This window comes from Mauremys mutica, chromosome 3 (genome assembly GCF_020497125.1).
Source record: "Mauremys mutica isolate MM-2020 ecotype Southern chromosome 3, ASM2049712v1, whole genome shotgun sequence".
Classification (NCBI taxonomy): domain Eukaryota; kingdom Metazoa; phylum Chordata; order Testudines; family Geoemydidae; genus Mauremys; species Mauremys mutica.
Window position 1 is genome coordinate 192,582,586 of NC_059074.1, and position 27,898 is coordinate 192,610,483.

Genomic DNA, 27,898 nt, shown 5'->3' on the forward strand with positions numbered 1-27,898 from the left:
AATTTTGTACAGTGCACATTATTTCAGTATCTGAGACTAACATCTATTTTCTATACTTAAAAATTGTAAATGGCACATCTGAAACTATGAAAAGGATTAAACCAGCTGTGTGTAAGCATATGCAAGACAAGTGGTTGAATGCATTCTCAGGGGCATCGGTTTTTTTGACATTTGACCTCAGACCGAAATAGAGGCTGTCTTCGTTGCTCACTCTGAAACATTATATTTGTGCATCAGACAAGACTTTGTAGAGGTGAGAGCTTTGGTTGAAGGTCTCCTTTATTTTGAGATCTCTGCAGTCCATTCTAATGAGAAACTTCTCTCTTAAATAGTTTATTTTTAAAATGAATTTCAGGATAGCTTTGCTGAGAACAAAATATATCTTCTAGCAGTGTTTTTGGTAAGATCCATGTTCATGTTGACAAATTTGAAAACTACATAAATCAAGATTTTTTGCAAAACTGCCACCTTATATACCATTTACTGTCATTATCTTTATGCTGATATTTAAGAATGTGTGAAATTTAGGCTTCTAAATCCTTATTTAGGCACCTTAAGTGTCTGGATTTTCAAGTGTGGAGCACTCTTCAGTGAAGAAGTGCAGGGTGTTCAGCATGTTTGAAAATCCAGACTCTCATTTAAGGTGCCTACATAAAGACTTACGGCATGATCCAAAGCTCATTAAAGTTAGTGGAGTCTTTCTGAAACCTGATTTCAGTTAGGTTTGGATCAAGTCCTTAGTAACCCAACGTTAGGGCACACTTTTTTAACATTGGCCTTATCTCTTATTGCCGTGTAATTACTGGTGCTATCGATGTGTAGCAAAATATCATTAACACAAGTTTTTTGAGAGACTTTTTATTTTTAAAAATATACAGATGTAAAGTTCTTTGTGTGTCTGCATTTCTGAAGCACCTATCACTGACTGGCATATGTGGACAGACTGCCAGCAATAAAATTGCATCTTTAAAAACATCATGGATTGGAGTATTGATTTTTTCTCTCCTCGCCATGGTGTTAAGGCCAGTCTACATGGCAAGTTGCTGCACGGCAAGCCAAGATGTGAATCTATATCACAGTAGCTTGCCATGCAATACTGTCCTGTGTGGACACTGCTACGGCACCCTGAGAGCACCAGAGTGCAGTGTGCCGTAGCAGTGTCCACACAGGATAGTACTGCGTGGCAAGCTGGTGTGCTGTAGATTCACACCATGGTTTGCCATGCAGTAACTTGCAGTCTAGACAAGCATTTAGTTGTCATTGTTTTTGAACCATTATTCAGGATGGCCACTAAGGCGCATATAGTAAGCGGGTAAGAGCCCACAGTGTCCTGGGCCTCTGTAATCTATACACTCCCTATCGTCATTTTAGAGGGGGAACCCATGTATTCTGCAATACTTGCTAAGTATCTGAAAAAAATATCAACCCCAAGTGTCTACTATACTCACATGGAACTAGATAATTCAAATGTTTTTGAACAAAACATCTTTATCTGTTTATGGTATTCGTTCTAGGGCTATCTTTAATTTTAATATCAATCCAAGAACATGCATTCCAGTGTATTTCCATGGATTTATGTAAGAGCTTAGAATTCCCTGCAGCATTACATCTTACTAGAAAGACCTGTTTAATAGTTGCCTCTGGAATTTAACAAAACAGCTGCTTGGATGAATGAGGAAGCATTTAGTAGTAATGTCTTTCTGTTAAGAAATACTTGAAATTGGAACTCTTATTAAAAAAAATGGTATTCTCAATGGCATATGAAAATAGAAATGAATTGTTACTTTTTTTCTTTACCAGCAGACTGCCTTTTCAAGATATCCATTTAAAATGCCAATATCTCTATATGTGGAAATGCATCTCCTGCAACCTCAGAGTAGCAATTTGCAAATGATAGGTGGTACCTTTTCTGTGATGACTAGTAGTTAGTGGAGTCATTTAAAGTTCATAGGGTTGGCATCGGCTGTACCGCCTCTCTTCACATGACATTCCTACTCTTGACCAGTTCTTGATGCCTTTTGATGACAGTTGTATCAGAAAATGGATTTTACCTAGTCCAGATTATTTCAAAAGAAAAACATTTGATTCTGCTGTTAAACCTAAAAAGCAGAAAATGTGGGTTATGTAGATCTTCACTTTCAGCTATCTAAGGAAATCTGGAACAACAAAGGTTATCTCACCAGTGTGTGAGATTAGAAGAATGCTGGCTCCAACCAGTGCTCAAGGATACTCAGATCAATCCACTGAGGTACAGGCAGACTCTGCTTCAGCTAATGTAAATAAAGTTAATTTCTCCCTTACTGTTTCAGTTAGCTGTGGCCCAGCTTACTATTGTGGACCTTGGGCCTACCTGCAATAGCAGTGCTTGGAGCTGGATATTGCTCGCTTGTCCTTAGTTCAGTCAGCAGGCTGACTGGCAGCTATTTCCCCCAGGAATCTTCATAGCTCCAAGTATCTTTTCCTCTGTCTCTGAATGGCCCATGATTTATACTTTACTTGCAGATTTATGTTCTATGTGGTTGAAATGGATGACCTTTCTGAGTTAACTTCTAGGGATCTAGCAAACAGCTGGCAAAGATTCCATTCAGACTCTCCCACTTAAAGGAAGTCAAAAATGAACCTTACAGGACGGGGCAGATATCTACCAGGTATATAGAGAGGGTTTTTTTTATAGGAAGGAGCACAATGGTGATAGGTGAGAACCAGAAATACCTGTATATCTGTGGAGGAAGTCCAGGTGAACGAATCTAGCCACATAGTTTCAGGAAGAATGGAGAAGAATATGCCTTCATCAAAAGAATGAATAAGAATATGAATAAGAGTAGCATCTCAACTTTGGAAAGAGTGTTTTCGTTTCTACTGCTTGTGCAAAACAGGGTACACCACTTAAAATCTGATATGAAATCTGTTTGATACCTAGTTCTATGACATTTTCTTTTATGTACATAGTACAAATATGAAGTTAAACTGCTGGGCAGAGAATACTGTAACAAGCAGATGGCACCAAGAATTAAAGACAGACATGAAAATAGACAAAAATACACTTGATCTAGAACAAGTCTTACACTCTGCATTTTTTTACCCTTCTGTTTATTTTTTAAAAAGAGGCTTTGTTTAAAAATATTTTTTAGAATGTGAAAACATTTCCTAGACAAGAACAAATGGATATAAACTGGCCATCAGGAAGTTTAGACTTGAAATTAGATGAAGGTTTCTAACTGTCAGAGGAGTTAAGTTCTGGAACAGCCTTCCAAGGGGAGTAGTGGGGGGAAAAGACATATCTGGCTTCAAGACTAAGCTTGATAAGTTTATGGAGGGGATGGTATGATGGGATAGCCTAATTTTGGCAATTAATTGATCTTTGACTATTAGCAGTAAATATGCCCAATGGCCTGTGATGGGATGTTAGATGGGGTGGGATCTGAGTTACTACAGAGAATTCTTTCCTGGGTGTCTGGCTGGTGAGTCTTGCTCACATGCTCAGGGTTTAGCTGATGGCCATATTTGAGGTCGGGAAGAAATTTTCCTCCAGGGCAGATTGGCAGAGGCCCTGGGGGTTTTTCGCCTTCCTCTGCAACGTGGGGCAGGGTCACTTGCTGGAGGATTCTCTGCACCTTGAGGTCTTAAAACCATGATTCGAGGACTTCAGTAGCTCAGACATAGGTTAGGGTTTATTACAGGAGTGGGTGGGTGAGATTCTATGACTTGCATTGTGCAGGAGGTCAGACTAGACTATCATAATAGTTCCTTCTGACCTTAAAGTCTGTGACTCTATCTGTGATAATTCATGAAGATTAAATATACCATTGGAATTTTCTATCACAATGTTTAGAACACTGTTTTTGAATTTTTTGTATGCAGTGTTGTATCTGTGTTGGTCCCAAGATAGAGACAGGGTGAGAGAGAATATCTTTTTTTTTTTTGGTCCGACTTCTTTTGGTGAGAGAAACAAACTTTCAAGCTTACACAGAGCTCTTCTTCCCATCTGGGAAATGTACTAAGGGCTTGTCTACAATTCAAACGCAGCAGTGGCAGCTTACACCGCTGTTGTACTTCAGTGAAGATACTACCTACACCACCAGGAGGAATTCTCACATAGGTGTAGTTACTCTATCTCCCCGAGATATCTGTCTACATGAGGGTTAGGTCAGTTTAACTGCATTGCTCAGGTGTGGATTTTTCATGCCTAATTTCCTAGTGTAGACCAGGCCTCAGTGTCACAGCTAAATACAGGTTATTTATCATAAGTAGTTAACACACATTTCAAGGCACCATTCATATTTCAAGTGGCCTGTTAACACTTCTCCAGGCATAGTTGGCCTGTGGTGGTGGAAATACATTAGATTTATAGCTTATTACAACAAACCTATAACCCACTAACTTCACCCCATTCCCCTTCTTTCCCCCCACCCATCCCGCCTATGCTTGGAGAGGTATTAACAGGCCAGTTCACCTTGAATGGTCCCCTGAAATGTATTAGCTACTTACGCTAAACAATCTGTTCCACTTTCTATTTAGCTGTGAAGAGTACATTTCCCAGACCTGACGAAGAGCTCTGTGTAAGCTGGATAGCTTGTCTCGCTCATCAACAGAAGTTGGTCCAATAAAAGCTATTACCTCACCCACCTTTGAATTTTCTGGCAGTTTAAGCATTTTTTGTTAAATACGAGTATGTGGAACAATGTTTTTATTTTTAAAAAACACTTGCTGAGACATGCAGTGTATAATTAACCTATGAACTTGCTGCAGGATATTATTGATGCAAATAGCTTAGTAATTAAAATGATTAGACACTTATATGAATAAGAATAGCATGTTCAGTTACACTAACTGGGAATGGCAGTTAAGAGTTTTATGCTTGAGGGCGTAGGCTGATCAACAGTTAGGATAATGAAGAAATTTCTCCACTCATATGGATTAGTGTTGCTTATTTGCCATGAACAAGTATGTCATCCTCCCCATGTTTTCCTCTGAAGAATCCAGTATAAGCCGATGCCAAACTAGACTGAATGCTGGTTTGGTTCTGATATAGCAATTAATGTATTCAACATGGCACTTTAATCTGTCTGCATTTATTAATCAAATTTTTCAAAATAAAGCTTGAAAAGTTTTTCAGTGTAGGTTATAACCCCTTTGCTTCACAACTTCAAGATAATTGTTTTGGAACTGAGATTGTAGTAGCTATTTCTGGTACTACCCCTATTGTCCAGCATCTGTAATTTAACCTGAATCCCAATTAAGCTGAAATTTACCATACAAACAACCCATATAGAAAAGGAAGTGGTATTGAACCTGTATAGAAAAGGGCTCTACACTCAGTAATAATAAAAACATTTTTCAGAATGCTTCCAGGAAGGATGTTCCTGCTACTCCAGGGATCGGCAACCTTTGGCATGTGGCCCGTCAGGGCAAGCCCCAGTGGGCCGGGCCTGTTTGTTTACCTGCCGTGTCCGCAGGTTCGTTCGATCAGAGCTCCCACTGGCCGCAGTTCGCCGCACCAGGCCAATGGGGGTTGTGGGATGTGGCGGCCAGCACATCCCTCGGCCCGTGCCGCTTCCCGCAGCCCCCATTGGCCAGTGAGAGCCGCAATCGGCCGAACCTGTGGATGCAGCAGGTAAACAAACTGGCCTGGCCCGCCAGAGGCTTGCCCTAATGGGCCATGTGCCAAAGGTTGCTGATCCTTGTGCTACTCATTTTTTTTCCCATCACAGGTTCATGGTATGTATAAACTGTCTAAGAGAAAAATAGGTTCTGGTCGCTCTCAGTAAATTTTTGGATCATATTTCCTTTGACAATGAGTTCAATCCTTTTATTTGATTATGGAAAGCAGACATCTTTTTTTATGCAGGATATCCCAAGGTACCCATCAGACATCTTGCTGGCTGAAGTTGTTTAGCTGTTTCACACAATTGTTGTAAATTGGGTGACGTGCTTCATTTAGCATCATCTGATAGAATTTCCTTTAGTTTTTTTTCTCTTTCCCTGTTTAAAAATTTTTTTTTATTTTTTTTTGCTTTACCATTTTTGTTTCCTAAACTGGGAATTTCCCCCAGTAAAGGGCATGCCTGGTTCACCCGGGTTTAAGAGGTGCCTCACCTGCAAGGAGTCCTTTCTGATAATGGGCGGGCATTCCCGCTGCGTCCATTCCACAGAAGTATACCTTCTGTCATGAGCTAAACACCAGATCCTGAAAAAAAGGGAACTGAAACTAAAGCCGCTCCTCATGGAGGGAGCTTTGCAGCCTACATCTGACCCGCACCATGAGTCTTTTTTGCAGCATTCCCTCTCCAGGCCAGTGTACCGAGGAAGAAGTCCTCAGACTCTCCAGGCAAGACCTCTAAAAAGAGAGCTTCAAGCCCTTGTGGTGATTCCTGAACCAGCCAAAGGAGGTTAGGTCTCTTCGATACCAATTGCACCGAAGGCATCTAAGCACAGTACCCACAGATTGCCAGGGTCTGTGAGACAGATACCACTAGTATGTCCAAGGACCCCCAGGGCACAGGTATCAAAACAGTGGTACTGCCGGTCAGGGACAGATTTGGAGACTGTGCCACATCTGAGAAGATGGTGTGGGTATGGATACCCTCAGTACTGACGACTGTGAGGCAACCAACATTGTACCACTTAGTGCTGCAAAGGTCTCCAGCTCCCTTGGTACCACCGACTCATACTAGCAACTAGTGACTGTACCGATTACTGCGGCACCAGAGGAATTTAGGATCTGTAAGGACCACGGCGTCTGAGGTACCAGTCTCTCCTCTAATTAGTACTAGGGCTCATCATCGGTACTTGGGTACATCTCAAGCCCTGGAATCACCACCAACACCGAGCCATGTACCTCCAGTCTCCGTATTGGCTCCACGTTTTCCAGTGAAGAGTTGGACAGTGACCAGGAGGAGGTCCTCTCCCATCACTCTCACTGTTTCTTCCTGCTACCAACCCAGGCCTTCCCAGTCATACCCTTGGTCTGGACTTCAGCCCACATAGTATGACCAACCATGGGTTCAGCACACTCATGCCTTTCCTACCACCCCAGTGGCCTTATTGTCCCATTTGCCACAATGTTCTAATAGCAGCACCCTGCCTACCAGGAATGCAGAACACAACAGCAGACAGTCTCAGTTGCAAGTTCTCACAAGACCACTGTGGGAACTGAACCCAGCAGTACTTCACAATATTCCACATTCTGTCAATAGAAGACACAGACAATAGATTTGTTCGCTACTTACCTGAACAGGAAATGCCCACGCTGCTGCTCCAGGGCAGGCCTCAGACAGCACTTATTAGGTAATGCTCTCCTTCTTCCATGGGACAAGGGCCTTCTTTACACCTTTCTCCCATTCCATCTGTTGTTGAAGATCCTGTTAAATAAAAAAGAGAAAAAGCAAACATCATATTGAGTGCTCTCACCTGGCTGAGACAAACATGGTACCTGTGCGTGTCAGAGCTGGCAATGTGTTCATCAATCCCTCTCCAACCCACTCCTTACCTCCTCTTGCAGAACAAAGGACACATTCTCCATCCTAATGTGCAGATACTCTGACTCAAGATTTGGCTACTTCATGGGTCCAGCACAGAGAGGGCACCTGCTCCGAGGAGGTACAGGAAGTGTTACTATACAGTAGGAAATTGGCTACCCATCGTACTTACATACAAAAGTGGACCAGGTTTTAGGTTTGATGCAATTCCAGGCATGTAGCTCTCAAGAAGACAGGGCTATCCTTCAGTTTGCTCAAAGTACACCTAGCGGCTATAGCAACTTTCCCATCAACAAGTAGAGGGAATACTCATTTTTCTCACACCCGACTACAAAGAAGTTCCTCAAGGGTATAATGAACCTATTTCCCCCATCTACATGCCCCCCTTCAACATGGACCTAAAGCTAGTTTTAAAGAGCCTGGCTAGACTACTGTTTGAATGTATGGCCGCTTGTTCGCTTACACATCTGTCAATGAAGACATTTCTGGTGGCTATAACCTTGGTGAGGAGAATAGGGGAAATAGTAGCACTTATGGCACACACACACCCCTTTTATAGTCTTCTTTCACAACAAGGTTACTCTCAGACCACTCCCAAAGTTTATTTCTAAAGTGTACTCATCTTTTCACATGAACCAGCCAATTCAGCTCCCAACCTTTTATCCTAAGCCTCATCATGGTAACAGCTAGGCCATCTTGCACATGCTAGACTCCAGGAGAGCCCTGGCCTTCTACCTGGACAGGACAAAGACTTTTAGGAAATGTCCTAAGCACATTCTTTCCATGATTGAAATGTCTAAAGGCACAGCAGTATCGTCCCAGAGACTCTTCAGATAGGTCTGAAACTGTATTAAGTGCTGTTATCATGTTTGCAATGCAGTGCCTTCATCTGGAATTCACACACACTCCACGAGGTCTGTTTCCTTCTCTGTCACTTTCGTCAGGAATGGCCCCATCTCAGAAATCTGCAGGGCAGCCACCTGGGCATCTTTACATAGCTTCACAGAACACTGTGTGATTAATGGGGACTCTACTTCCGATGCTAGTTTTGGCTCTGCAGTATTATTATCCATAACAGACTCAACTCCAAAGCCCCAACCTTTCATTAGGGATACTGCTCAGGAGTCATCTACAGTGGAGTACCCATAGGGACACTACTCAAAGAAGAGGAGGAAGTTGCTCACCTTGTACAGTAACAATGGTTCTTTGAGATGTGTCCCTCTATGGGTGTTCCACAATCCGCCCTCCTTCACTCTACTTCAGAATTCTTGTCAGGGAGTCTGTGGTAGAGAAGTAATGGGGTGGTTTGCCCGTGCCGTGCTAATTAGCCTCGAGACGGAGCATGAGGAGGGGAAAGCGCATGTGTGGGCCGAACGGACAAGGCTACTGAAGATCTCCAATCAGAAGCACAGGGATGCACATCTACAGTGGAGCACCCATGGGAGGACACATCTTGATGAACCATTGTTACTGCACAAGGTAACTTCCTCTTCTCATTTCTAGGCCCTCTTAGAGGATGACTGCACTGAAACCACAATTTCAAAGAAGCTAGACTGTTTGGAGTGATTTTACCCTTTAGTACATCTCCTATCAGAAGATCTTGGGATGCTTCACTGGAACAAGGCAAACTGGTGGAATGACCATTCCTGTCTTGCTTCATTTGTGACTTAGTTCTACACTTGATTATGTCGCTATAACTATCCTGCTACAGTAACTGATGACTATCCCATCTCCAGAATTATGCTGATATTCTGGATCAGACTATTTGCAATTTTGCCCTACGTTCTTGGGAGGAGATGGGAGACGTTGTGTAGACAACTTTCTGTCTTGAGATTTCAGTATATGTTCAATTTAAATACATCAGTTTCTCTCACCAATTACAGTACATATTTTAGGGAGCATGGGATATGACACTAGTTAGTTGTGTTGCATTCGATATTTTCCTGCAATTATAAAATAATTATGCTATTGTAATAATTGCTGCTTGTGGTAGTTGGTTCACTGATGTTCACACACCTATTTACAGCCTGGCTAGGCAGTCTCTTCCTTATTTTTCACTTCTGTCTTAGATTTGCTCTTTGAAGGAGAACTCACTCAAACATTTAACTTTCCAAGAAGGGGGATTTATTGCAACTATTACAGATAAGTAATTGCCTTTTCTCCAGAAAGAAACTGTTCTCTCAAGATACAGGTTGCAGTAGATCCACACTTTCCAGTCTTTCACAGAGTTTGAGTAACGTGTGTATTGGTTAATGCTTTGCGGTTTTCAATTGAAAAAGAAACTGAAAATTATGGACCCTAACGGTTGTTGAAGCCCTTCTTTAGAAGTGAAATGTGCCACTTCCTGGGCTTGGAAAACTCCATAAAAACCCTTGGAGAGTTTTGTCTTGGTTTAGGCTGGGAGCACGGAATTAAGCATGGGGATTTACTACCACTTACATCTCTGGCGAGCAATTATATGCAAGTAATTACCTCTTTTCCCTTGACTGTACTTTTTAATTTGTGTTATACAGGAGGTCATATTAGTTAATTATTATGGTCTCTTTTTGGCTCTAAAATCTGTGAATTTCTCTTCCATTGAAATACAGTATATTGTATTTCATTAGTGTGCTGCCCATTTTTCCTTACAAAAGCTCCACGATAATCTTCTCTGCTAAGAAATTTTGAAACAAGTCACAAGCATGAATGATAATTTTTTACTTTTAAAATAGTTTTCCCCTTCAGTCTTAGAAGGTCTATCTTGATGCTACAACTTATAACAACTTATAAAGTATGGTTTTGTGGAGGAGAGAGAAATGGTTAGGTGGTGTCTGTATCTGCCAGAATTTTAAGAAAGTAAATGTGATCAGATAGATTAAGTGTTTCTTTGCACATTTTCTTCCCACCTTTAAGTGGACTTTTATAATACAACTGTTTTACTTTCACCCCTTCCCCTCTCTAAAAACTGTGCCTAACCTCTGTCACTTTAAGGTACGTTTTTTGTTTTTTAAAGAAAGGTAAAAGGCATGAGTTGTTTCTCTGACATTTTTTCCTTAACTTTTCTTATTCAAATATTTTTAATTTAAAATTTCTTATCACCCTTTCTGTCTGTATATTTGTTCTGGAGTTTCGAGGTTGTATTTACACTTTCCAGAGTTTCTTTTTCTGTACCTTTTTTCCCCCCATTGATTTAAAATCCCAGTTCTTGTATTTAGCCCTTTACCTGTAGCTCAGCATATTTTAGTGTTGCCAGTCTTCATATGCAGTGGTTTCTTATGGGATTTTCTCTTGTGCCTTGTCAAGTATTTTATTTGGCTTTGAGGAATTTTACAGTTTGAGTCAAGAATAGGGTGTGCGCTTGTAACAAAAAGTATATGAGCATACGGGTCAGTTTGTGTAAAATGTTTAAATGGATGTTCTTTCACATTTATTTTTTCATTCTGGGGTGCCCCTTTCAGCACTTCAGATAAGGTTGAGCTGAGCTTTATGTTTGGAGTCAATTTTTCAAAGTGCTGTAGATACATTCTCAGATTGGCCTGAAAGTTGCTATGGCAGTTGAAGTCCTGGGACAGAGTTAGTGTTACAGATTTGGAGTCAGTTGGTCAAGGGGTTCCCAAAATACAGCACCCCCTCCTCCCCTCCAGGCTTATTTTTAAACTGTGCTGGTTCTTATAACACTTCATTGCCCATAGATGATGGGGAGGGGTGTGTGGTTGGAACTATAGGCAGGAGCTAAATAAAATATGTATTGCTGCCTGCCCTGAGCTCAACTAGTGACTGGCATTCCAAATAATTGATATATTGGTATATACAACATAGTTATTTTCTCTGAAAACCTTGCTAGAAGCAAAAAGCTAGGGCTAGTCTACGCTACCACGCTCCATCAATGCAGCTGCACCGCTGTAGCGCGTCTGGTGAAAATGCGCTATGCTGACGCTCTCCCATTGGCATAATTACTCCACCTCAATGAGAGATGGAAGCTATGTTGGCAGGAAAGCATCTCCTGCCAACATAGCACGATATGGACAGTGCTTTAAGTCTATGTAGCTTGCATTACGTTTTCACACCCCTGAGCAACATAAGTGGCAATGTAGACAAGCCCACTGTGAACAAAATCTTTGATATACTGATAATGGAGTGGGAACATACAGTCATACCTTATCTGTGTATTTTATCAGAGGAATTGTTTTCTGTAACTTGGCCAGTTGCCAGGAGTATTTTGCTTCCCCTTCCTAATCTGTTAAGCACTTTCTGCATAAGGGTTAGCATAAAGTGATCCAGGCTATTTGTGAGGTCCAGAAGGGTTTCAGTGTAGCTCTGCCAGCATTGTTTGCACTGTAGAGCTGATGAATAACGTGGTCTTGGCACTACTGTGAGGTGCTTTACTGTGCACGCACACACCCTAGATAGTGTTCATTCTAAGCAGAAGATCATGGGCAAGGGGGAATGCAGCATGTTAACAATCCAAAGCGTAATTAAATGAACTGGTGCTCAGAGCTGCTTTATTTATCTTGTATCTCTTGCCAGCTCCATGTGCAGGCAGCTGAGGAAGCAATATTCAGCATAGACAAGTACATAGATGCTACAGTGGGTGTTTAGCATGCTTTGGCAGCCCTGGAGGCAGATCAGAACTGTAACTGACAGCAGGGAGGAAATTCTGTTCTTGAAGAGCCTGCCTTTTTCCCCCGTCTCCATAGTTGCAAGCAGTTATCCAGATTTACTGCTGCAGAACTTCACAATAAACTGTTAAACAGAGAAAAAAAAATCTTTGGTAAAATTCAATCTAGCCAAGTTGGTAGGGACACCAGGTTGCCTCTCTGGACCTTGTTCTTCCCCCCCCAACCTTGGCTCGGAGGTGCGGCAGCTCTGTCTGCCCAGCTACTACTTTCCTCTTCCAGGACTTGTATTGCTGCTTATGTTGTGACGCCCCTGGCTAAGTTGTCTGTGAAGATTTAAACTGGGATCCCTGGCTCCAAGAGTGTGGGTCTTTACTCCCTGAGCAAAAGGACCGTATCTCTTGGGTTGGAGGTAGTAGTAGACTCAAATCTCTACAGCTGGTCCAACCAGTCAGGACACAGAGCTACACTCCTGGTCAAAGAAGCATGTCCTGAGTTTCATATGTGCACAGCAGTTCAAATCCCCGTACAGGTGTCCACTTGTAATGATGATGCTGGTTGGATTGTCTTTATGGATTGAACCCAAGACCTCAATCTAAAAGCATGAGCTTGTGCTAAAGGAAACCAGAAATTAGCAGACTCATAAGTCCTTTATATGGTCCAGCCTCTAGATGGGACAAAGAGCCATATTTATTGTGGGTTACGCTGACAGGGCCGACAGGCTGGTAGATTGGAAGTTTTGCCTATTCTGCACACAGGGAGAAACCATATCTGTATGGCTTCAGAAGGAAGCTGTAGTGTGCCTAACTTGGGGAAAGGGAAATCATACATCTCAAAATTCTGCATAAAAAAAGAAGAGCTCAGTAAGGTAGGTAGATCATTTTGGCAGAACGAAGCATTTTGCATTATGACAAAACTGTGAGATCCCTGAGCTCTTTGCCAAGAGACAAGAACAAGGCATGCTAGTGACAGATGCGCTATCACAGAAGCAGCCAAAAACCCTTTTCTCTCCATTTCCACTCCTGTCCAAAGAAGGGAAAATATGTGGATGTCCTTAGGAGCTCCCTACTGTTTGAGAAAGCAGTTATCCTTGAGTCTGACAGTAGACACGTTCTGCCCCTACCAAATAGAGCAGATACCACGTTTGAGGTACCACCATTGATATAAAAGTGATCACTTTAAGAGGAAAATATCAGGCATACCACTATCCTACAATCAGCTTGCAAGAATAGGATTTCAAGGCATTCGGATATAAAAAGTATTGAGGACAGCATCACTAGTGCAGCCATCTTTGATTCATAGTGCACTTCCACCAAGACCTCAGTCTGCTTCTGGTCACTTTTATTTGCTGTATTTTGATTAATTACTGAAGAAAGATCAATCTTTTTCTCCATCAAGGTACCATTTTTGAAAACAATGATTGGACAGACAGATCGCAGAATTGGATATTTGCTCTGCAAGCCACAGTTCTATATTTTCTACAACAAAGCAACATTGATCACAAATCTATCTTTTATTTCCAAAGACAACCCCAATTTTCTGTCAGTCTCAAGAGATCATATTCTCATCATTCAGTCCTAAAGCTTTTCCCTGTAAGGAAAGGACATGCCATGCAATGGCTGTCAGAAAGGCACTTACAGTTTTTGGATGTTTATATAAATTTGTCTGTTCTATGAGTCCAAAGTGCTCTTTGTTTTAAGTCATTCTGTTCTTAAAGACAAGAAGGTATCAAAATCTATGACAGTGGTCCCCAACCTTTTTGGCCGGCGGGCACCAGCCAAAGGACCACTGTGGCAGTGGAGCACCCGCCGAAATGCCACCGAATTTCGGCGGCATTTCGGCGGCGACGCCTCTCGATGACGCCGCTTGCTGTCAACAAGCGACGTCATCGAGAGGCGTCGCTTCCAAATTTTGTCGGGGACGCCTCTCGATGACGTCGCTTGTCGATGGCAAGCGGTGTCATCGAGGGGCGTCCCCGCTGAAATTCGGTGGCATTTCAGAGGGTGATCTCCCAGGGGCCAGGATGCGGGCACATTAAGATGCTGGGCACCGTGTTGGGGACCACTGATCTATGATCTCAGAATGGGTCAGATGGAGCAAATCTGAGGTACAGAAAGCAAGGAGAATGCCATCTCCTGCTATTGTATGTTTGCTGAACACAGCCATGATATGGGGATCGATCCTGCTTTGAGCAGGGAGTTGGTCTAGATGACCTCCTGAGGTCCCTTCCAACCCTGATATTCTATGAGGAAATATGTAGGGTAACCTGCACATTTTAATGAAATTCTATAGGTTGTGTCTACACTACAGCCTACGTTGGCATAACTGAAGTTGCACAGGGGTGTTAAAAAACCACCCCTCTGAGCAACATTAAGTTACACCGACATAAGCACCTGTGTGCACAGTGCTATGTTGGCAGGAGAGCATCTCCTGTTGACATCACCTCCGGAAGCAGCAGAAGCTGTTTTATTATGTCAACAGGAGAGCTCTCTCCCATCGGCATAGAACATTTTCACTAGACGCACTGCAGTAGTGCAGCTGCATTAGTACACCTGCACCGTTGCAGCACTGTACATATAGACGTGGCCTAAGATACATGTGCAATTATGATGTTCTGGTGTGCAATCCAAAACAGTGAGTGTCTCTGTCATCCCTGCTCTTCAACCTGGGGAACCTCACCATGCTTTGCTGTGGTAGCTCACAGCTTGGGCTCCTCACAAGCAGCACGCAGGTCTCATCCTGAGTGTCTGTGTATAGCCACGGCCCTGGTCCAGCGACTCGACCACAGCAGCCAGTTAGCAAACACCAGCCACACTCTGGCTTCCAGCAGCTTTGGTTACTACTTGCAGGGTGACCCCAACACACTCCCAGTCCTGGCTTCCTCCCCTCTCCCCCCCCCCCCAAAAAGTGTGTTCCACACTATCCACTCTTCTCCAGATATGTTAGATCTGTATGCAACAGTTTGCTACCATAAATTGAGCTACCAACACAATTCAGTTTAAAGACAACACTGGATTAGTTTTAATTAAAGAATAAAATAAGTTTATTTAACTACAAAGAGATTTTAAGTGAGTACAAGTATAAGGCATTACAGGCAGAAATGGTTAAAAGAAAAATAAAGATAAAACACTTTCTAAACTTAACAAACTAGACTTGTTTCAAGGTGCAGTTGTTGCCACATGCTTCCAGCAACAGGGCTGACCAAATTTCAGTCAGGGTCTGCTCCCAAAGTTCATAGGCTGTTTCTTTTGTTGTCTTAGATGGAAAAGGGAGAGAGAACTTGTGTTTTTGCCTCTTGCTTTTGTAGTTCAGTCACCCTTTGAAATTGCATTTTTCTGAAGGTTACCCCGTGATAAATTTCATTCCCACTGTGAGCAGGGAGACAGTCATTGTGAAAGAGGTTTCATGCTGTGCTTTGCTAAAATGCAGGTTTGCCTTGTTTCTCTCTCTTGCTGTCTCAAGGACCTTGTTTACTACTTATATGTCAATTGATGTTAACACACATTCCTTTTAGACCTGCTTGACTTGTCCTGCCTAATAGGGGCTACATGGGTTTGACTGTGTGCTACCAACGTCATTCAGGAGGAATTCATAACTTTACATATAAGGTTGCTACACACATTTCATCATGATATTATTGACCAGCGTGTTGTTAGCTTTCAAATGATACTTCACAAGGCATATGTTGTACAAAGATTATTATAGTAGTGTATATGGTGTGAATACAGAGAGCGTTGGCCTGTTAAACCCAGGGTTGTGAGTTTAATCCTTGAAGGAGCCGCTTGGGATCTGGCACAAAAATCTGTCTGGGGATTGGTCTTGTTTTGAGCAGGGGGTTGGACTAGATGACCTCCTTAGGTCCCTTCCAAGCCTGATATTCTATGATTCTAGATACAGTGGTACATTCAATCACAGTAATTTTCTGCCAATTTTCCACCAGCTTCCTGCACAATGAGCAGAGCACTTGGTGGTATTTCCAATAAACTAACTTTTTAAAGGAAGAACACATAACTGTTCCTGTTATAGTAACATGATGGCATTTAAAAAAAAGTTCAGATTGACAACTCTTGTGAGGAATATTTATGCAGAATATATTGTTGAAAAATCTCAGCTAGCATCAAATGTCAAATACTGCATAAAGTGAGTTTTTAAATTTTGGATATAGCTAATTTAATCAAAGGAAATATTTGTACAAAAGATCTGTTGTTTTTATTTATTTTATTAAAGCTATTTCTATGACAATCACCATAGTATCTGAAGAGCTGTTACCAAAGTCTGTCTGTCTCTCTAATAACATTGTTTTAAATTTGATCATGATTGTGATAAAGTGGGCTCTGTACCTATGTAGGTTATTCTGTTCTTCTACTGACAGGCTGCTGGGTGGGTGGATGGGAGAGGTTCTGGTTTTGAGGTTGATAAAGAAATTTTACTCTGAGTCTTTTAAAAGTCTATTGCAAGATTTTAGGTGGCAAAATTGCAGTGGCTTTCCTGTGGCCATCAATTTTTTTAACTTTCTATGGTGAAAACACCAATCAGATTTCCAGTATGGTAGTAAAATATAACCAGTATGTTTTTTGGCATAACAAAGTAGCACTACTACTTTCTGTTTTACATAAACTAATAAAAGCATAATTGCCTTTCTTTAAATATTACCATTAATGCTTAGTTTAATGATAAGTCTAATAGTTTACTACTACTTATTAAAAATCATTCATGATTTTTTCAGCTGTTTAAGGATTAACTATAAATGAAAGAAATGACTGTGCTTTCAAAGGGAACCAGTGAACACCCTGCTGAAACCCCCTCCTCAAAGGTTCCTTGGTGTCAAATGCTGATTGGGAATGCAGCAGGCAGGCCCAGGCTGGGGATTTCAGAGCTAGGAAGCTGCACAGGCAGCTGCAGTCATTGGTGCCAGAACACACCATGTGACCATAAATAAGAATTAGCTTAACATTATCAATCCTTCAAAATCTTGAGTCAGCATACAGCAGTTATAGTTAATCACAAGGTTGTATGCTATGGCTGGTGCAGGGGGAAAAATTGGTAAGTGGCTTTGGGTAGCTTACCATAAAATTACTTTTTTGAAAAGCTTTTATGGTAAGCTTTTCAATATAAAAAGTGTCTGCGATCATGGCTGTAGTATATAAGCTTTGCAGAGATGTGTAACAATTGTGATACTGGAAGAGAAATATTGAATTAAATACATCAGAGCAAACATAATTAAGTAGCAAATTTGTATAGTGAAATCTTTCTGAAAGCAGTTTTTTTATTCCCCTTTAGTTGACGCAGATGAGATTAAACGGCTAGGAAAGAGATTTAAGAAGCTTGATTTAGACAACTCTGGTTCTTTGAGTGTGGAAGAGTTCATGTCTTTGCCTGAGTTACAACAGAACCCATTAGTACAGCGAGTAATAGATATATTTGACACAGATGGGAATGGAGAAGTGGACTTCAAAGGTAAGATACAGTGCTGTATAATACATGATGTTGGCATTTTCTTAGAAGATCTAACTCTTGGAAACTGTTAATTTCAGCTCTGATGTAAAAAAAAATAGAATAAATATTGTAAGAACAAAATAAAGTGTGAAATCCACTTAGAGGTTTAAGGTTGAAACACGCTTATAAAGATACTTTTTATATATTAGAAATAGATACTAACAATTCCTGTGAATGTGTATATAAAATAGACTTAAATTTATTTATTCCCTAATGCATAACCCAATATAACAATTTCTGTTGGTTTAACTGTTTTGTTTAGTAATCTTTCTTACTATTCATATTCTTAATTTCGCTTTCATCCTTGATATCCATTTAAGAGTATATTAGTGAAACAATATTAATCTAGGCATTCTAAAAACGATTTTCCTCATTAACATGAAAAAGACATGATGGGTGGGAGAGAATTGCAAGTGTGTGGGTTCAGATTTACTTAACTAAACTTTTAAGAGACACATGGAACTAGCTGTAGCAATCTCAGAACCATTAGCAAGAGTCATGGAAGATGGGCAAGATCCCAGAGGACTGGAGAAGGGCAAACAAAGAGGACTCGAGCAATTATAGACGAGCAAACGAGGGAAATAGTCTTGATGAAATTACTATAAAGTGATTGCAGAGCTGGCTGAAAAAACATACTCAACAGGTGGTTATCAATGGTTTGCTGTCAAAGTAGGAGGGAATATGTAGTGGGATTTCTGAAGGGGGTCAGTCCAGGATTTGAAACTATTCCATATTTTCATTAATAACTTGGAGTGGAGAATATGCTTATAAGCCTTTCAGATGACAGCAATCCAGGAGGGGTTGCAAGTACTTTTGGAGGACTGGATTGGAATTCAAAAAGACCATGACAAGTTGGAGAATTGGTCTGAATTCAACAAGATAAAATTCAATAAAGATCAAGTGCAAAGTACTTCACTTAGGAAGCAAAAATCAAATGCACATGTACAAATGGGAAATAACTGGGTAGGTGGTAGTACTGCTGAAAAGGATCTGGGCATTATAGTCCATCACAAATTGAGGTGATGCTGTTGCAAAAAAAGGCTAATAGCATTCTGGGGTGTGTTAACAGGAGTGTTGTATGTAAGACATGGCAGGTAATTGTCTCAGTCTACTCAGCACTGGTGAGGCCTCAGCTGGAGTGCTGTGTCCAGTTCTGGGCTCCACATTTCAGGAAAAATGTGGGCAAATTGGAGAGAGTCCAGAAGAGAGCGTCAAAAATGAAGAAAGGTCAGGTTTTCTAAGCCTATGAGGAAAGGTTACAAAACTGGGGACATTGAGTCTTGAGAAAAGACTGAGGAAGGACCTGATAAGTCTTCGGATACATTAAGGGTTGTTATAAGGAGGAATGCGATCAATTGCTGTCCATGTCCACTGAAGGTAGGACAAGAAGTCATGGGCTAAAACCTGTGGCAAGGGAGATTTAGGTTAGATACTAGAAAAAAACTTTCTAACTGTAAGGGTAGTTAAGTTCTGGAATAGGCTTCTAAGGAGTTATGGAGTCCCCATTATTGGAGGTTTTTAAGAACATGTTGGACAAACACCTGTCATGCATGATTGAGGTCCTGCCTCGGTGCAGGTGGCTGGACTTGATGACTTCTCATGGTCCCTTCTAGCTCTACATTCATTTCTGTGATTCTATAAATATTTGGATCTAAATAGTTCATTTTTAATGAGAAATAAGTTCCAACTTTTATAGCCTCTTAATAGGATTTTTTTCTTGGAATATTTCCTCAAGATTAAGGTATTACACAATTACTAAGATTAAGACTCTGTCATGGGTATAGACTCTGTCATGGGTATTTTTAGTAAAAGTCAGGGACAGGTTGTGGGCAATAAACAAAAATTCACGGAAGCCGCGACCTGCCTCTGACTTTTACTAAAAAATACCCTTTGGAGGGGACAAACAGCACTGCTGGGGCTTGCAGCTGCTCCGGCCCTGCCACTGTTCCAGCCACCAGGGGGTTGAGCTGGACCAGGATCAGGGCCATCACTCCAGCAGGCCTGGGACCACTGGCAAGCTGTTCCAGGGGCCCCTGCTCTGGGGCTGGGTGCTGCTCCGGCAGCCCCAGGCTGATGTCCTGGCCAGCTGCTTCAGTCCTGTCCCCAAAGAAGTCACGGAAGTTCCATAAAATAATGGAATCTGTGATCTTTGTGACAGAATCTTTTGTGTACATTACATCAGTACTAGACCAGGTTTCTTAGACTGGTGTGGGAATCTTTCCAGGATAATTTGCAACACTTTTGGGTTCCATACAACATTCTCTTCTGTGACTAAAATACCTTGTATGTGATATTTTTCTATGACAGTTTGTTTAGATTGAAAATCGTTTTTCTCTGTAAATTACAGAAGTATTGTATTTCTATTTAATAGTCCTTCTTACCTGTAGTTTGCCACTTTTTCAAACAAAAAAGAGAGAATGCTGATATGACTAAAAGCAAAATAAGCTTCAATTGAATTCTAAAGTAAGTGTTAGAGAGCTACATCATTAAAAATGTTGCTCATTTAGAGGGTCAGGGGCTGAGTTATTCCCAGGGCCGCCCAGAGGATTCCGGGGGCCTGGGGTCTTCGGCAGCGGGAGGCCCTTCCATTCCGGTACCCACCGCCGAAGTGCCCCGAAGACCCGCGGCGGGGGCCCCCCTGCTGCCGAATTACCGCCGAAGCGGGACCCGCCGCCGAAGTGCAGCCCGGTCTTCGGCGGTAATTCGGCAGCGGGAGGCCCCCGCCGCGGGTCTTTGGGGCACTTTGGTGGCGGGTCCCGGAACGGAAGGGCCTCCCGCCGCCGAATTACCGCCGAAGACCCGGCTGCGTTTCGGCGTCGGGTCCCACTTCGGCGGTAATTCGCCAGTGGGGGGTCCTTCCGCCCTGGAGCAGAAGGACCCCCCGCCAGCGAAGACCGGGAGCGGAAGAAGCTCCTGGGCCGGGCCCCGCAAGAGTTTTCCGGGCCCCCCAGAGCGAGTGAAGGACCCCGCTCCAGGGGCCCCGAAAAACTCTCGTGGGGGCCCCGGCAGGACCTGGGGCCTGGGGCAAATTGCCCCTCTTGCCCCCCCCTCTGGGCGGCCCTGGTTATTCCAATGCCAAAATATCAAATTTAATATTTCTTTAATTTAGGGTCCAATCCTCAGAGTGGCAAGTTTTCTTTAACTCCCATTGAAATTAATGTAGGATTTTTTCAGGATTAGACTAAAAAGTCTTTTTTTTTCTAATTTTTCGTATTTGATTAGAATTTACCAAATTTCAATAAAATTTGAAGAAAACAGTAAACATGAAGTACATTCAAGTTGTTATAGCACAACAGCAAAAAACAAAACCCAACTAAATTGGAATGTTTGAATTTTAAGACTGTTTTCCTCAGTGTCATCCTCTAAAACTATTTAAATATTGCCCATAATAATTGTCAAAATACACTTGTTAAAGCGAGGGTACTATATTGTTCATGAGATTATGAACTCAAATAATGTGATTACGAAAAGCTGTAACGGACGATTTAGCACTAGTCTGATTTTGTATCATATAATGTGTTTTGTGGCAGTGAATCTACTGTTGCCATCTGGCCATGTTTGGTGACTTACGTAAATGAATGGTAGTCTCAGTCCAGTTTTTGCTGAACAGGTGGCCACCTCACAAAAAATATCACTGCTGACACGTGTGTAGACACTGCAGGGAAGTGTGAGGAAACTTGCATTGCTTCTCCTGTTTTCTACCTACCTTTTTCCTAGAGAAACTCATTTTCTGATATCCATCTAACATCTTTCTCAAACACAGGAAAAAAGTCACTTAAATCACATTAGTATAGCTGTATTAGATCTTCTGTTCACTCTGCCTATACATTTACACAAATATTTTATTAAACCAGTTTGGTGATTTTATTGTTAAAATGAAAACTGTTTGGGATTTTTGCCAACAAATGGTAGTCAGTATTTCCATTCTAATGGTAGCCTTTGTACTTTTTTCTTTACTGTATTTTAACTACAAAATTCTTATTAGGTCAGCATCTTACCTACCAGGACTTCAGAAAGTCCTGCTCTGGAGTCTGATCCTATGTACCTTATATCAGTAGTTCTTTTGATTCTTTGCTGTTACACATGTGAGTAAAGGCTGCAAGATCTGGCTCTGGGAATTGCATGGTTTTGGAGTTTGTTATAGTTTGAGTGCCATTTTGTTAATATTCACATTTATTTATAACACCCTTCTAAAAATACTATTTATGTGTCTGTTTTATTAAAAATATGGCCACGTTAATGTAATCCAAGATATAATTTAGGGCTTGATTTGAGATGAACTGACTACACCACAACTCCAATTGAAGTCAATACAATAGGCATTTCAAGTCCTTATTTATATAAATTGTATTTCCTGGAAAGTCCAAGCTTTTGATTATTTTAAGTAAATTTTGATATATATATATTAGTTCATTGGGCATGGTGTTTGGTTTGAGATGCTTCCTGCTGAAAGGAGCTAGAAATGCCTTCATAAGGATGTGGCGACACTATTCCTTCTTGAGGTAAGCTATGTTCTAAGGACATTCCCAATAATACAGACTTTAAACAAAAAACAAAAAACAAAACAAACTTTTTTTTTCTGAATATTCTGGTTTCTGTTTGCAATAAACAGGGCTTTGAAAATATATATACACTACTGATTTGTAAATGCTTTTCCTGCCCTGTATTCTTCAGAATTTATAGAAGGAGTCTCCCAGTTCAGTGTCAAAGGGGATAAGGAACAGAAGTTGAGGTGTAAGTACTTTGATTTTTATGACCGCTTTTCTGATAATTTTCAAATGTAGTTTACTTTTAACAAAACATTGGGAAATCACTTTTTCCTCCTGGGGTGCATGTTCTCTGACAAAAGTCTACATCAGGCAGGTCAGGTGGAGACTATCTTGAAGGAGTTGGGATTCTGTACCTCTTGAGGAGGTCACTGGCACCTTCACGAAAAGGCCTGAGCATGCTGCCTCTGCAGCATTGTTGCATTTCCTACTGAATGAGCAAAACAAAGTCCACATCCTTTTTAGATTAAAGGAATTATGAGCAATGCACATCATTTTGCTTTTGACTGTATGGAAATTATTTGATTTTTGCTTATACAATAAAACAAAGAAATACTAAACTGTTCCTGCAAAATTTTGACAATGTATCTTTCAGAAGCATAATATGGTCAAACCTTTGCTTTTTCTTTTAATCCTTATTGCAATAATTAAAGATATAATATGGATGTAGGAAGGAAAGTTTATTAAATATTAAAAAACAGTCCCCCACCCCAGATTTCGACCATGTCCAAATGGCTTGCTGTAAACTGACCAATTGGGGTGTTGATTAGCCGTGCCACAGAAGGCCATGATTTTGTCTCTAAAATGTGAGTGGCCCAGCTTATGATGCACTTCTTGTTTGCTGAATTTTGTTGCTGTTTGCTTAATGTCAGTGTTAATGGAATACTTTTCAACTCCAGGCTTGTCTACACTTCAAACATTACAGCGGTGCAGCCGCGCCACTGTAGGACTTCAGTGTAGACACTACCTATCCTGACAGGAGGGATGCTCCCTTCAGCTTAGGGAATCCACCTCCCTGAGAGGCGATAGCTAGGTCGACAGGCAAATTCTTCTGTTGACCTATCACCGTTTACATGAGGATTTAGGTTGGCTTAGCCACACCAGTCAGAAGAGTGACTTTTTCAAACCCCTTACCAGTGTAGTTAAACCAACCTAATTTTTTAGTATAGACCAGGTCTGAGTGTTAAAAATCTCCCATACTAAAGGGTTAAATAAATTATAGTAGAATTGTTCACTGTTCTGTGTCTGATATAGTAGGATCCTTGTCTGCCAGGATTTATAAATTCATGACTTAAAAATCAATGTAACGACAGAAAACAATGCAAAACCTTTTTTTTTCAGTTGTACATATAAAATACATAGTTATGTATCTGTGTTCTGAGAAGTGTTCAGTCTAGTGGAATTTTTTTTTGGCAGGTCATATTTACTATTGAATTTTCCTTAAACTCATTTTCTGCAGTTGCTTTCCGGATTTATGATATGGACAAAGATGGCTATATCTCCAATGGGGAGCTCTTCCAAGTGCTGAAGATGATGGTTGGGAACAATCTCAAAGACACTCAGTTACAGCAAATTGTAGACAAAACTATAATTAATGCAGATAAGGATGGTGATGGAAGAATATCCTTTGAAGAGTTCTGTGCTGTAAGTATTCTCTAGGGCAGTGGTCCCCAACGCGGTGCGCCTGCGTCCTGGCCCCTGGGAGAACACCCGCCGAAATGCCGCCGAATTTCAGCAGCATTTTGGCGGGGATGCCTCTCGATGACGACGCTTGTTGCCAACGAGTGATGTCATCGAGAGGTGTCGCTCCCAAATTTTGGCGGCGACGCCTCTTGATGACACCGCTTGCCGTCGACAAGTGACGTCATTGAGAGGCATCGCTCACGAATTTGGGCGGCCACCAGACAAAAAGGTTGGGGACCACTGCTCTAGGGGAAAATATTGATATTTAGATTTACTAAAATTATATCTAAAATATAGTTTGAGCTAAAGAGACTGTTTTTTACCACAATTACAGTAACTCCTCACTTAACGTTGTAGTTATGTTCCTGAAAAATGCGACTTTAAGCGAAACAATGTTAAGCGAATCCAATTTCCCCATAAGAATTAATGTAAATGAGGGGGTTATGTTCCAGGGAAACCTTTTTTCACCAGACAAAAGATTTTATATATATATATATTTTGTGCACGCCCCTCCTTTTACCAAGGATGCCAGTGGGCTTCCCTGAGCTCCTGGTTCCTCATGTTGACTTCCACAGGTTTAATTTTCAGTGATAGTTTTCCTATTCAAGGAGGCTTGTGTGTATGAAAATCATAGCTGACAAATAAATTCAGAGGTCAGTATAAGTGGATCTGAGCGAGAATAAGCTGGTATGATTTATTCTTTCTTCTGGCTCCCTCAGTATGTGAGTTGCACTAACATAGATTCTATTACATGTAACCTACTTGCCATAACTTACACCCCCTTATATGTGAATTTGGCCTACTCAGTCTGTGGGAGTGTAAGCTGGTGTGGAAAGGCCAGAAAAGAGGGGTGCAGCAGAAAAAGCAACTGACTGGAGGTAGCAAGTTGTTAAGAGGATGCAAGTAGACGTGTGTTTATGTGGTGTGGTGTTTAATATGATTTTACTGATTCTCAGTTCTCTTAACTTTAAATGTTTTTCATTGCCATTGCAGGTTGTAGGGGGCCTAGATATCCACAAAAAGATGGTGGTAGATGTGTGACTCTTTTTAGGGCACCACCCAACACTTTTGCTTTCTTCTCCATCTCTGAAGATCTGCTCAAGACGTCCAGCAACGCTCTCTGTGTATTTAAATGGAAGTATTTTTCTCTGTGAAGCCACATTTTCCAACATGAGCCTCATGAAGCCAACTAAGTGTTATTGAACTTTATTCTCTCAATAACTCAGTGTAGCACTTTAAAGTCTGAAGGACAGCAAGATGGAAAGAGCATATCAGTGTGGTGGAGAAAGGGAAGGGGTTGGCTTTTTAATTTATTTTTCTTCATCTTTTATAACAAGGAAATATCTATCTATATATATATGTGTGTCTATTTATATATAGATATATATGTAGCTTTCTATATGTAGTAGTTAGATGGGCTTTAATTTAATATACTTGATTCAGAAACAAAACTAGAGTACAAAGTGCCAAGCAGAACATTAACAGTTCAATATATGGATATACATCCTTACTTTTATTTCACACAGTTTTATATATATATATATAATAGAAGAATGTAAAAATTTAACAGGGTGTTAGGTCAACTGTTTTCCTTTTCCTGTGACTGTTCAGATGTTTCTATATATTGACTGGCTGACAAAGCATTGCTTCCTGTTAATTAACCTTAATTACATTTTTGTAACACAGGAGACTGTTTATTTATACCTGTTAATATATTACCAGGGACTGTCTCTCTTTGCTAAATAACTTGTAGTACAGCTCTGCTTAATAGTATAAGAAAATACAGTTTAATGCTAATGCCAAGAACTAGTCCTTGTATGCATATAGTAACTGCAGCATGCTTATATGGTCACTTCATTCTGTCACCTACTAACTGGGAGCAGTTGCATCTATTAAATAGCCCTAAGGATATGTAAATCAGCTGTGAGATTCTTTTCAGATACAACAGCTGAAGATGTTTGATGCATTCATGATTTCCCTTGCACTTAGCTTAATGAAATTTAGGATTGATATAGTTGTGCAGGATTCCCATTTACTCATTTTATACATTGCTTAGTGAGATTATAAAATATTTCTTTCCACGAAATCTCTTTCAACCATAACAGTTTCCCCTCTGCATTTAAAAAAGTACTACAGGTAGCATAAATAACTGGTAATATTTTATATCTATATCTATAGAGAGATATATGTATATAGGAGTCATACAGGGGGGAAATCTTGTTAACCTATGCCATAGAGAAGGAGGAAAACTTCACATTGTCTAAATTTATACCTCTTCCTCTTCTCCAGTCCTTCAATTGGAGAATTTTTTTTTCCTTTCCTAGATTTGTCCATATCATGATTTCTAATGGATGGTAACTTGATATATTTGTGTGATATAAAAGTAGCGAGCCATGTTTTACAACGTTATATCATCCCTTCCCTTTTCTGCAATGGTACTATTGGCTGGAAGAAAAACACATTTACTAGATTTTTAGGATAGTACATCTTTGCTGTATAGCAGTTTTTCTATTAAAAATGTTTTATAATCAACAGTGGAAAGGACAGGTTGTATGAACCTACTTAAATGGAGCACCTGTCTGCCATAGCTGTTCCTTCAACTGAGTGCTGCACATCATGGGCTCTGTCTGTGAGAGAGAAATCCAGGTGCTTGGTGTCCTTGCATGACATGAAGTTTTGCATGTAGATCGAATTGAAATGTTCCTCTTGTTTACATAATTTGCATAATTTAAAAAGATAATGTTGCCAAACTTTGGTAAATGTTAATGTTCAAACCGAAAATTTCCACTACATGTAACTTTCTTCCTCTGGATCAGTACGTGGCTTATAATCCCAGCCAGTGGTTGTATCTGTTCCATTGTCAACTGCCATGTGCTCTGCTTCAAGGGGGAACTAGTCTTTTGTGAATTTTTTGTACATAAGTATTTGTTACAAACATTTTAGCAAATGCTTTCTATTTCTCTTGCTTGTGCATATCTTGGCTGGCGTTATAGAAAATAGTGCTGTTGTTATTTCCTTATCGGGGGGATAAGGGTTTTTTTAGTTTGTGTGGGGAAAATGGTTTATGTTGAATGTTTAGTTTTTCCTCTGCATGCTACATCATATGTTGTGGGAACTATAGAACCTTCATACTATATGAATAAAAAAATAAAATATTTGAACCTTGCCATAGTGTTTAAATGTTTTTCTTGAGCTTCATGTCAGGTGGCTTTACTTTACGGTTTTTAAAAATTAATGTTGCAGAACTAATTCCATAGTTGCTGCTGTTCTAAAGAAATTGGTTACTAGCACTATACAATTCCTATTGCAAGTGTTTTGAGTGTTAGAAGATGCGAGCTGTTAGTAGGAATATTGTCAGTCTTCCATTTGCAGTGTTTCAAAGCCACCTGCTTTTTTTTAACTGAGGCACATGACTTTATAAAGGTTATTTTTCTCCTGTATGTTCATCTGCCAATCCAGAGGACATTAGGGAGACAAGGTGGGTGAGGTAATATCTTTTATTGGACCAACTTCTGTTGTGGAGAGAGAAGCTTTCGAGCTGCACAGAACTCTACCTCACAAGACCCACCTACCTTCATGGACACAGCTCAACTAGCTCAGATTTTTTTGGTGGTAAAAGGAAGCTCTAACTTAAATGCAAGGATGACAGGCATTTTGGAATGATCTTTGTCCTCAGAGGCAGGTGCACTGTCCTCTGAAGAAAGCAGAGAGAAAACACAATTGTCTAGTTTCTCAGTACTGAAAAACACTCCCTTAGGCCTGGTCTACACTAAGAAGGGGGTTCGAATTAGGGTACGCAAATTCAGCTAATTCGAACAACTCACCCGTCCACACGCGGCGGGGTCGAACTCCGCGGCTCCCCCGTCGACTCCGCCAACTCCTTCTGACGAGGTGGAGTACCGGAGTCGACCGCGGCGCTTCCGGAGTTCGAACTATCGCGTCTAGATCAGACGCGATAGTTCGAACTCCAAAAAGTCGAACTCTCTGCGTCGAACCGGCAGGTAAGTGTAGACGTACCCTTAGTGTGGAAGCCCTTTTATTTCAGCCAAAGCCTGTTTATTTCACTGCTTTTGATGTCCCACTTCAGAAGAAGCTTCTT

At 40.9% G+C, this 27,898-nt stretch overlaps 1 protein-coding gene across 1 annotated transcript in view; it reads left to right on the forward strand.

The window, feature by feature from the left end:
- Positions 1-27,898, forward strand: part of DNAAF10 (dynein axonemal assembly factor 10) — a 117,148-nt gene that overhangs the window by 58,568 nt on the left and 30,682 nt on the right. Inside the window, exons 3-5 of the mRNA XM_045010347.1 lie at positions 17,354-17,530; positions 22,244-22,303; positions 23,576-23,760. Of these exons, the coding sequence (XP_044866282.1) occupies positions 17,354-17,530; positions 22,244-22,303; positions 23,576-23,760 (422 nt within the window). The remainder of the gene's footprint in view (positions 1-17,353; positions 17,531-22,243; positions 22,304-23,575; positions 23,761-27,898) is intronic.